The following is a 12,596-nucleotide window of genomic DNA, read 5'->3' as shown; positions in this document are numbered from 1 at the left end:
TGTGTATGTGTGAGTGTGTGTGCATATAACATAAATAGGGGCAACTGGGTGGTACAGTACATAAGAGCAGGGGGCCTGAAGTCAGAAAGACTCATCTTCCTGAGTTCAAATCTGGCCTTAGACATTAACTAGTTTTGTGACCCTGGACAAGTCACTCAACTCTGCTGTGGTTTTCCCATCTGTAAAATAAGCTGGAGAAGGAAATGGCAAACCAGTCCAGTATCTTTGAAAAGAATATTCCTAGCAACACCAGATGGGGTCATGGAGAATTGAACATGATTTAAATGACTGGACACACACACACACACACACACACACATACACACACACAAATACTGTGTATGTATACTTGTATGTGTGTGTGCATGTGTATATATACACATATATTACCTCTCACACCCAAAATAACGTATATCCTTTGAAGGGAGGGACTATTTTCCTTCTGTCTTTTTTATTCCAAATCTAACACAGTTCTTGGCACACAATAAACCGTTAAAACACTTGGTTGAATTGTTGATTAATCTAAATAATTTGATTGGCTGAAGGTGTGTATATGGGAAATTTCAGAATCTATTTTTGCCTGAAAAATAAGGGTAAATTCAGACAAAAGTAAATTATAGTTATTCAGGCAATAGCATATGTGCAGAATCTAATCTTAATCTAATATGGTTTGATGCCAGTCCTGCCTAGAAACCAGGAGATTTCTATAATGTGAGAATCCACTGACATTGTTATGCTATCAGTTAGTTATTAGTTAGAACAGTGTCTCACAGAAATGAGACTAAGGTTCTGAAGCTGGTATCTTTGGGAATCTGTTAATCTTATACTGCATGAAGCCACAGAACCATGTATCCTTTACTCTCTCTTGCTAGCCATTTTACAAACATATGCATTGTTAATGTGGGGTATTAAATGCCAGGTGACTGACTCTACAAATCCATAACAAGTCGTGGGAAATACTTCCTTCCCGCCCTGTATCTCCCTGTGTATATCTCATTGATGATAGAGTAGGAGGTGTTGTCTTCATATAAGAAAATCTAAAATACCACTATTAATATATTGTCACATTCTCAAGGAATGAAGTGCAGACTCACCAAAGAACTGGTGTAGGTGGGGTCCGAGGTATCATCCTGTAGGTAGCGGGAGAGGCCAAAGTCAGATACTTTGCACACTAGGTTACTATTGACAAGAATATTCCTAGCAGCCAGGTCCCGGTGCACATAATTCATCTCCGAAAGGTACTTCATACCAGCAGCAATACCCCTGAGCATCCCCACCAGCTGGATCACTGTGAACTGCCCATCATTTTGCTGTAATTAGACATTTTAAAAAAGTACTTAGATCATCATAACAAAAAAGGAAGCATTTTAGAAATTGTAAAGCCCTTATTCCCATTACTCCTTATTTCAGACTTTCCCCTCAGGCCAAAGAAATAGGTGACATTGATAGAGCTCCTTAAGATAGATAAGAATTATCTCATTTGATCCTCATCATAGTAACAAGTGGATATTATTAACTCATTCTAATGATGAGAAAACTGAGATTCAGAGAGATGAATTGACTTATCCAGCTTTTTTCTTAAATCTAGATCCAGCACATATCTCACAATCTAATTCTTCCCCTATTAACTGTCCCTTTGATGCTCATCCCTTTCCTCAAGACTCCTCTAATGTTGTTCTTTCTCTGGAATATTCTGCTGTTCAAACCAAAGTTCCTCACCCAGGAACAGCTAGATGATACATTGGATAGAGCATCCTTGGAGTCAGGCGAACTTGAGTTCAAATCTGACTTCAGACACTTAACATTTACTAGCTGTGTGACCCTAGACAAGTTACTTAACCCTAATTGCCTCTCTAAAAAAAAAAAAAAAAAAGGAAAAAGGAAAGAAGAAATCTCTCACCTCCCCCACCATGTATTCCTTGAGTAATATAATCTAGACAAGATGAGTCAGTGGTTATGTACTTAGTCCCTCTCAGAGTTTTATATCAATGGATTATCAATTTTTTAGTTAGAAAGAACCTGGGAGACCATTTATGACCACTTCTCCATTTTTCAAAGGTTAAATAATTCTTTTGAATTCAACAGAGAGCAATAGTGTAGTCAATATTCAAGTCTTGGTTCTCTTATTCCAAAGTTCCCATTTTTTCAATTGCTACATAGATTAGTTTATAGCTCTGTATTTTTTATGTGTCTATTGTTTATTCTATTATATTGCATGCTTTTTAGAAAGTTAGTCAAAAATACTTTCTAAGCATGACTATATTTTCTGGGGATACAAAGAAAGGCAAAAACAAACAAACAAGAAATAACATTTCTGACCTCTAGAAGCTCACAGTTTAATCTCAGAAACACGTTGACAGCTATGTATTAACAAGACATATGCAGGATAAATTGGAAATAATCAAAAGAAGGCAGATTCTAGCATTAAAAGAAATCAGGAAAAGTTTCTGAAGAAGGCAGGATTTTAGCTAGGATCTAAAAAAAGTCACAGGGTGACTATGAGGAGAGTCAGCCTTCTAGTCATGCAGGGAAGCCAGAATAAATGCCCAGATAGCAAACAAAACAAAACAAAACAAACCCCCCCCAAAAAAACAGGTGTCACTAGATTTCAGAATATGTAGGGGTGGGGTGTAGGGTATAGCAGACTGGATAGGTAAAAAGTGGAGGCTAGATTAAGAAGAATTTTAAATAAAAATAGATTTTACAGTTGAACATTTGACCCCGAAGGTTCTGGAGAACCACTTGAATTTATTGAGTAAGTGGGTGACATGATTAAATCTGTGCTTTAGGAAGATCCATTTGACAAACAACTAAGGGAAGTACCGGCATGAGCAGAGATTCTAAGCACAGAGAGTCTGATTTACATTTGTGTCACATTTTGCTATACATACTCCTATACATATTCTTTACACAGTGGTCAATAGATAAATTCACAAAAATGTAGCACCTCTTCTTCCCCGCTAAATATGACACCATCACATTCCCCATCATCTCTCCATAATCATGCTATCATATAACAACAGAATATATCAATGAAAGGATCTCACTAGAGTAGGACACAAATTCTGGTACTAGTTTTGTCCTTGATTATATGGCCTGAGATCTATTTCTTCAACTCTTTGCCTCTTTTTGCTCAGATATAAAAAGGAAGGAATAACATTTGCCTTGAATGGCATAGTCAGTAAACGGAAGTATTCCTGCTTCTGACAGTATTGGCTGTGTGCACTTAGGTAAGTTGCTTCCATGTTCAATGCCTCAGGAAACTTTCTAAGACTCTAAACTGCAAAAATATGCTTGTTCTCATTGGTGAAGGAAGTTTCCCTACTTAGGAATTCTCAATAGCAATGAAATCATAAGCTCAGACCCTATTTCTTAAAGTCTTAAAGTATAAAGGATGAACATCAAAAATATTGCATCAGTATCAGTTAAGATGTTTGCTTTAAATTATATATGTACACATATATGCCAACAAAACAATGCATTTGAAAATCTCTTGTCTCAGAATATATTCTATGTAAAGTATAATTATTGGATTGATTCTTATTGGTCCATCCTCATCCTTCTCTTCAGTTTTTTCCCCATGCAAATTTTAAAGACATTACTTCTCAACCTGGATTTATGCTATATATCTTCCATCTAGTACATATTTTTTATTGTCTCTTCACTGTAAAAAGATGGGAGAAATTGTCATTCAATTGGATAAAAAAATGAATCCTAAAGCCTAACTTTTCATTGTTTTCACATGTGATAAAAATGAATTTTCTACTTCAACTTTAATCTTAAGCATCTGCAAGCAATGTCTCTCATTTGTTCTCTTAACATTATCTATTCTTCTTTGTGTAATTATCATATTCTATAATGCACTATATTTATCTGTATAGTTTACTGCTTCATCTCATTCATCTCTAAAGTCCTCAAGAACAGAATGTTTCTTTTCTTCTCTGCTGTAGTACTTCCCATAGTAGCCACTTAACTACTAATTGTTTGAATGAATGACTGGTTCTGATTCACTGTTTTCCTTGCTCCCTATGACAGTAGACAACATATGGTGGAAATGACCAAGGAAATTACCTTGTGGAAACTTTTGGGGGATTTTAATTTTAACAGCTTTGTAAAGGTCTATTTTTGCAAACACATCCCACCATGTTTGCCATGTCTCTGCATCTAACTGCTTTATCCTGGAATAACGTATCTCAAATCTTTGGAGAATTGCTTTCTATTTTATTTCTTTTTTCAAATTAAAATCAGTTTCTTATATGGTTTCTGGGGCCAGAAAAGGTTAGACTGTCAAACAGAAAAGCACTATTGCTTCATATTGCTTCAGACACAAGATGAGATGAACTAAGGACATACAAGGGTGACCCTGAAGTTGCAAGGAACTCCTTCTCTGCAAAAGGCACAGGTTTATTAGAAGACTTCCCCAGAGAGGGCTGTCAAAATAGAATTGATGGGGAAGGATATTCTCAGGTGAAGCCCTGACCTCTCAGTCCTCCTGGCTCCTCTTTCATGAGATGAAAGCATACCTTGATCTCAGCAGATTGGAATCTATCACCCTCCTATGTGAGTCCATTCAGTGTTATATGAAATGAGGGCCTGTATGTCCATAATATTCTGGTTCTTGAGTCAATTCATAAACAATGGAGTAGCCAGAACATATTTATTGAACACCATTTTAGCACTATGAGATATATTAAGTAAAAATGTGATATTATCATGCCCTTATGCAATTTTTAATTTATTTAGGTACATAAGACATACACACACAAGAAAAACACTTTTCACTGTTACATTTTGATTTTACAAATGTATAACAAACTTCCCAAACTGCTAGCATCAGTTTTTTTTAAAGATAATAAACTACAAAAAATTTTGTTTTAAAATTCAATTGAATGAATGATCACCAATGAATAATCCTTTGGAAAATAATCTGGAATGGTTGAGTACTTAACAATGTCAATAAATCCATGGATGGATGGATGAATGGATGAAGGTATATCTGAGCAATAAACAATTTGAATTTTCTTCCCTATAGTTAACAGTTTTTAAACTGAAATTACTTTCTATACTTGAATTGGAGCAACTTTCTGATGCTACACTACATAGAAATGATACAAGCTTTTTAGACCCCTTTTCAAATAATTTGTCAACATGAAACTCATTTTTGTTTAAGAAAAAAGCACAGAAAATATTAGAATTAGAAAAGGCTTAGATATCATCTAATCTTTCTTCATCTTTGTACAGATAGAGAAGGGAACATCCTGAGAAATTATAATTTGCCCCAGGAGATAATTATGGTAAGTAGAAGAGTAAAATTCTTATGCTATTCCATTCAGTGGACTTTTTTTTTTTTCCACATGGGAATGAGATACCTTGTTTTACAGTGGGGATACTCCATTTTATCTTGACTAGATAACTCAAAGAGATCCATTCAGTTCTATTTCTCTTTGGATAAGAGACATCAATTGACATAGAAATAGAGAGGTTGCCTATCAAGACATCCTGGCATCTGTTAATCTTCTTTGAACCAAGGATATGAACAGACAATTTTCAGATGATGAAATTGAAACTATTTCCACTCATATGAAAGAATGTTCCAAATCACTATTGATCAGAGAAATGCAAATTAAGACAACTCTGAGATACCACTACATACCTGTCAGATTGGCTAAGATGACAGGAAAAAAATAATGATGAATGTTGGAGGGGATGCAGGAAAACTGGGACACTGATGCATTGTTGGTGGCGTTGTGAACGAATCCAACCATTCTGGAGAGCAATCTGGAACTATGTCCAAAAAGTTATCAAACTGTGCATACCCTTTGATCCAGCAGTGTTACTACTGGGCTTATATTCCAAAGAGATACTAAAGAAGGAAAAGGGACTATCAAAATGTTTGTGGCAGCCCTGTTTGTAGTGGCTAGAAACTGGAAAATGAATGGATGCCCATCAATTGGAGAATGGTTGGGTAAATTGTGGCATATAAAGGTCATGGAATATTATTGTTCTGTAAGAAATGACCAGCAGGATGAATACAGAGAGGCTTGGAGAGACTTACATGAACTAATGCTAAGTGAAATGAGCAGAAACAAGAGATCATTATATACTTCAACAACAATCCCGTATGAGGATGTATTCTGATAAAAGTGGATTTCTTCGACAAAGAGAAGATCTAACTCAGTTTCAATTGATCAATGATGGACAGAAGCAGCTATTCCCAAAGAAAGAACACTGGGAAATGAATATAAACTGTTTGCATTTTTGTTTTCCTCTCGGGTCATTTTTGCCTTCTGAATCCAATTCTTCCTGTGCAACAAGAGAACTGTTCAGTTCTGCACACATATATTGTATCTAAGATATACTGTGACCTATTTAATATGTATAAGACTGTTTGCTATCTGGGGGAGGGGGTGGAGGGAAGGAGGGGAAAAATCGGAACAGAAGTGAATTCAAGGGATAATGCTGTAAAAAGTACCCAGGCATGGGTTCTGTCAATAAAAAGTTATAATTATTTTAAAAAAAGAAAAAAAAACTTCTTTGAACCATTGTTCAAGAATATTTGAAAATTGGTTCTATGATTAGGAGAGATGTACCAGATTAAAAGCCATGTATTCAATTCCAGAAAGTAAATGTTTAAATATGCACTTATTCTCTGTAAGATCCAAGCATGGATATTTTAGGAACACAAAATCAACCATTTTAATGTACAGTCAGATAATTTTGTTTTTGTAATCTCTCTGGAATGTAAGAATCAATTTGAGTGGCCAAAAAAAAAAAAAAAAAAGAAGAAGAAAAAGAATAGGATCATTTCTGATGTGTTGAATGGATAATTGGCTACATAGGGGTCCCAGAAAGCTGAGTTGGACCCTAAAGACACTGCTACCCTTCAATCCTTCAATGAAAATAAATTTAAGAAAAGGTCAAGAGCTAAAAGGAAGATATGTAACTTAAGAACTAACCCTTTTTCATTTTACTCAGAAATGAAATACCAAATTTATCCTACTTCTCAAAAGACAGGCCCCATAGAACTGAACTGATGACCTACTTTTCAATTTTATCAAGCCCTAGATATATCAATTACTGTTGGTATACTCCAGGGTTTGATATTAAGACTGAAATTGCATTTATAGATTACTTGCTGTCATGCTTTGAAAAGAAAATATGAGAGATATCCCACTTCTTTCTTAATTTGTTTAGCTTACTCCTCTTATTTGTTCTCTCCCCTTTTCCTTGTAGTACTTTATTTTCTGCTTTTCTCTATTTCCACCTTGTTCTTGGATTTCCCACTATTACAAATTAGGCCTTACTTTTACATAGAGGAGAAAAAAGTCAAATTGTTTCCCTGTTCCTGAGCCTAAAGTGAATGATGAGGGTTTTTTTTTTTTGGGGGGGGGGTGTTTTTTGTTATTTTCTGACCTTAGAAAATAGTTCCCTGGAACATGTTCTTTGGAGGGGATCTTGTAGTTTCTAGTTTGTATTTTTTTAGAAAAGCATAATAAAATCCCAACCAAAAGAAATTGATAAGGAAGGAAGTCATAAAACAGTTTCCAAGAATGTTTTGTCTTCCCAAATTCTGTTCTAATCATGAAAAAATCAAAATAAGTAAGTCCTTAAATTTGCTTTTATGTACTGCTTTCATTACACAACAGAGCATAAATGAATATCAAATTCAGGTTATTAAACAATGTACAAAAAGACCTGTTCGACACATGTAGGACATTTCTGAGAACAACTGCTTATATTTGTGCAGAGGTGGCTAAAAAGACATGGGAAATGGCCTATAATATTGCTAGTGGTAAATTATATTTTGATTTGTAGCTACGGTAATAGATAGATGGGTTTTGTTGTTTATTGTTATATGTGTAGATATTGTATACATATGTATACATATACATGTATAATATGCATATATTCTCAAAGATCTCTCCCATTCCTCATGACTGTGAGGCAACTTGTATGCTGCTCATGTTTTTCAGCAGGCCATAGTAGCATCACATAATTGGAAGTGAAAGGATGTCCTTAGATTGTTCTCTTCTCCCAACCTTCAGATATCCACAGAGCAGTTACTTGAGGATTCTGTTGTCATCCATTCTCTACACATGGCTAGCCCAGTGGACTTGCATAGCAATGAGTCTTGGTTCAGTGTCAGTGAATTGTCTGGCTCCAATTCAGGGCTTCATTATTTCTAATTCTGTTTAGGTGTGCCAGCCATGTTTCAATCCAATTCAATTTGACAACAATAAACAAAAATAATAATAAATGCCTACCATGTGCAAAGCACCATGCTAGTTCCTAGGGGGGAAATGAACCAGTTCCTATCCTCAAAGAGCTTGCCTTCTATCAAGGGAGACTATAACCTACATATAGCAAATACAAATGAATATGAAATAATTTTAAGAGGATGATTGAAAACTGGAGTTGAGTCATGAGAGGAAGTAATGTCTAAATTGTGCTTTGAAGAGAGCAAGGGATTCTACAGGGTGGAGTAGAAAAGGGAATCCATTGAATTTATTGCAAACATGGAAATATGTATTGAAATGCATGGAAGTGGGAGATGAAGTCTTTTTGTACAAGAACTATCTTTCAAACCACCTCTTGTCAGACATCATGATTACTCCATGGAGTTTCAGATACTGAGTAAGGGTAATACTCTATTTCAATCTTGCACAGGATTGGCCAGTCTCCTATTTTTATTTTTCTCTCTCTTTATCCACCAGTGCCTCATTAGACAATATATTGCTCATAAAGCAAAATGTAAAGTCAACTTTTATTTGTATGGTTTTTCTTGTTGTTTGGTCAAATTCTGATCCTGTAAGTCAAGTTCATTACTACAGGCTCATTCTTTTCCAGGTTTATTGCTATCACTCCATAGCACTTATCTCACACTACAAAGTAGGCCATAATTGACCTCAAGGATAAGATGTGCTTAATAAACATTCAAAAACCAACTCTCCAGGGGAAAAAGTAAAATACACCCACTTTAAGTTTACTTTGAAATTAACCTTTAATTTCAGTCTGCATTAATAACATTTTCTTAAATCTAGACAATCCACAAAACAATCAACTAAGCTCTTTTTTGTAGGGTTTGCCAAATTTCAGGGTAGGAATGCCAATGTTGAAAATTTACCAATCAGCTTTTGTATGTTGCTTGGAACTGTTACAAGTATACACAGCCCATACTTCAGAGACAAGTCATTCTCACAGTCATTCTTAGCCATTTGCAGGATTCCTGATTTAGACCTACTGAATTGTTAGCATTTCCCATATGCTAGAATCATATCCTGGCAGGAAGTCCTTTATGATATAGAAGAAAGAATACTGGTCTTAAAATTAGAAGGCTGGCCAGTTGTGCTGTTGTTTAATTAATAAATCAATTAATGAACATGTCTTAGGCACCAGTTGTGGGCAAGGCATTAAATTAACTTCAGGGAATTCTGCTCATGATATAAATGAAGCAATGTCTGCTCTTGGAGTATTTATAGTCTACAGAGGAGACAATGGGCACATTTCTAAGTATGTAAACAATAGATACAATATAATTAGACTTGAAGAGTAGTAGTAGCTTGAGGCATTAGGGAAAATGAGAATACAGGTAGCACTTTAACTGAGTCTTGAGGGAAATTAGAGATTGGAAGAGTCAGAGGTAAGGAGCCATGAAATCCCTTTGAGTTTTGGTTTTCTCATCTATGAAGACAGAGTTAATAATATTTGTACTACTTTTCAGATGATTGTATTAAAAATCAAATGAGATTGTATATAAAGTATTTTATGGATACATAGCATAATATTAAACAACAACAATAGTAATCATTATTACAAAATTTACAGCATTTTAAAATTTGCAAATAACTCTGTGTTATCTCAGTTGGTTCTCACAAAATCCCTCTAAGATGAGAGTGCTATTATTCACGTTTCTTCTTTTTTTTTTTCCTCCTCCTTCTCCTCCTCCTCTTCTTCCTCTTCTTTTCTTCTTTCTCCTCCTCCTCTTTCTTCTTTCTTCTCCTTCTCCCTCTTCTTTCTTCTTTATTTTTTTCTCTATCTTTGTATGCTAGAAGTTAGCATGCCGTTTGAAAAAGGAAAACTACTCCAGATAAGGGAATAGTGCTTGCCTTTTTTTTTTGAAAATAAAAAAAAAAATTATTTCACCCAAATTAGAAGTAAAAAGGATACTCATAGTTCAGTTTCACTGCTGATTTGCTTGGGAGGTTTTTTGTTTTGTTTTTAAACCTCCTCTCTTTCTGGCTTGGACCAACCAGGTTCTTCTTTCTTCAGTAGTCTGGTGACCTCTGTTTCAGTTTGCTCATGGAACCATTCTTAGCTCCACTTTAGCCCTACTGTACTTCAGAACTCCAGTGCTCAAGTGATCCCCAATAAAATAAAATAGAAGTGAATGCCATTACACTTGGTTCATCTCCATTTTATAGATGACAGGTTCATAGCTCTTAAATGACTTGTTCATGGTCACACAGCTGATAAGTTGCTGAATTTTTTGTCCATTGTGCTATCTATATGCAAGAATGACTGAGCAGTGTAGGTCATGATTTATGCCACCAATGACAAACTATTCTGATATTACCAAACTGCAATCCTGGAGATGAACTTCTCATGGTAGCTTACTATGCTGTCAGAACACAAGTCTGCAAATAATGTTGAGTATAAAGTCAGTGGACACAATTTAGAAGTCTTAGTGGAATTTTCTACATTTCCTGTGGAGAAATGTTGGAAATGAATTTTTAATCCCTCAATCAAAGCTACATTTTCTTAAAGAGGACTATATATTTAGATATTTTATTTTCTCTGTTACTTTCCTTCTAATTTAGGTCATTTCATTTTGCTGAGGTTTAGCTGCTATGTCACTAGATTTTCTTTTACGACCTATTAGACCTCTTCCTCAGATGATACAGAGAAAGGTATGCAGTTAGGTCATGTAAGAGATAGAGTGCTGGCCCTGAGTTCAAATTCTGCTTCAGATACTGTCTCTGTATGACTAGCATAAGTCATTTTAACTTCTTTCAGCCTCAGTTTCCTCATCTGTAAAATGAGGGTAAAAATACTGTTACCTTTTAGAATTGTTACAGGATCAAAAGAGATAGCATTTGTCAAACATTATGCAAAACTGAAAGTACTATATAAATATTAACACATATAGCAATATCTTCTTTCTCCTCTTCATCATAGTTATTATTCTTAATTTTATAAGAAGTCTGCCAAGAGGATATCCACTTTCCACATGGATATTAATGCTTTACCCTAGTCACCTTTATCTTTTACCAAGAGGGTCACTAAGCTCATTCTTACCCTGAGGAAGGAGTCCAATGCTCCATTCTCCATAAATTCTGTGATGATCATGACCGGACGGCTCTTGGTCACCACTCCTTCCAGCCGGATTATATTTGGATGATCAAATTGCCCCATGATGCTGGCCTCGCTCAAGAAGTCTCGACGCTGCTTCTCTGAGTATCCTGCCTTCAGTGTCTTGATGGCCACATAGATCTCCCTCTTTCCTGGCAATTTCAGACGTCCTTTGTACACTTCTCCAAATTCGCCTGCAATGACAAGAATTCAGTTACCATTCTCCTCTTTCTCAGTCTTTTGGAGAGCAAGGAAAAGTAACTTACTGAGAATAATAACATTCTAAGTAGAATTTAGATTAAGGTGACAAAGATCAAAATACTCATTAAAATATAATATCATATCTTATCTCTTCCCATTAAACATACAGAGGAAAAACCAAAATAAATTCTCTATCTCTGCTATTATATAAGGTTCCTGTAACCAAAATACAATTTTGAAATATTAATTTTAATTTTATTACATTTGCTTTTTTTTTATTTCAGTATTCCAATTGCATAATAGAAATGCAATAATCATTTTCCTTTTGTTTGGTACCATCTACATTCTTAGTGGAGATTGAACTAGGACTGTCCAGGATCATTGCTATTATTTTCAGGCATTGTAGCTCACTAAATGAATGATACTAAGCAATATTCAAGCATTAGATTAAAAGAGATTTGACATAGTTGCAGTGAAGTTAGCTACAGGAAAAGCCATATTGTTTCTACCTAAAGATGCTGCTGTTCTCTGTTCAGATATGCTCTAAACACTATTTTGTTTGGCTACTTCGTAACTGCAAAGAGTAGTTCTGTACCTGATCCTATGTGTGATAGTAATTAAATGGCTATTCAATATAAAACTCTAGTTTCAAAAGTTCAAGTTCTACTTTTCAGAAGGATAGCCTGGTAGGAAAAAACCTTATTCTGATGAGAAAAAAAAATAATAAGTACAATATAAGCAAACATAGGGATGTGTTCTATTGCTTTTTTTATTATCTCATTAACTTAGCAGTTATATAATGTATTCATAATTCTGGGAAGAAGCCACCTCTCCTTTACTAAGTTAGAAGTTATCAGGTTTCTCACTATAGGGAAAATCATAGGATGGAAGGAAATGGTTTGCAATGACTTTGTGTATAAAATTGAACAGATATTTAGATCATCAACATGCCTTGGGAAGGGTTTGATTTCCCCAAAAGATTCAAATTGAACAATGTTACTTAAAAAGCATGGCTATAATCATAGTTCAATATTGATTACAAAAGT

General features: G+C 35.0%; 1 protein-coding gene across 4 annotated transcripts in view; it reads right to left on the bottom strand.

The window, feature by feature from the left end:
• EPHB1 (EPH receptor B1) overlaps positions 1 to 12,596 on the bottom strand; it is a 718,019-nt gene that overhangs the window by 61,497 nt on the left and 643,926 nt on the right. For all 4 annotated transcript variants that reach the window (XM_051985594.1, XM_051985595.1, XM_051985593.1 and 1 more), the window contains exons 11-12: positions 11,296 to 11,543; positions 1,095 to 1,310 (exon numbers count right to left, since the gene is read on the bottom strand). In XM_051985594.1, coding sequence (XP_051841554.1) covers positions 1,095 to 1,310; positions 11,296 to 11,543 — 464 coding nt within the window. The remainder of the gene's footprint in view (positions 1 to 1,094; positions 1,311 to 11,295; positions 11,544 to 12,596) is intronic.

Source organism: Antechinus flavipes, chromosome 3, assembly GCF_016432865.1.
Source record: "Antechinus flavipes isolate AdamAnt ecotype Samford, QLD, Australia chromosome 3, AdamAnt_v2, whole genome shotgun sequence".
Lineage (NCBI taxonomy): Eukaryota > Metazoa > Chordata > Mammalia > Dasyuromorphia > Dasyuridae > Antechinus > Antechinus flavipes.
Note: the sequence above shows the minus strand (reverse complement) of the source record. Positions and strands in the feature narration are given on the sequence as shown.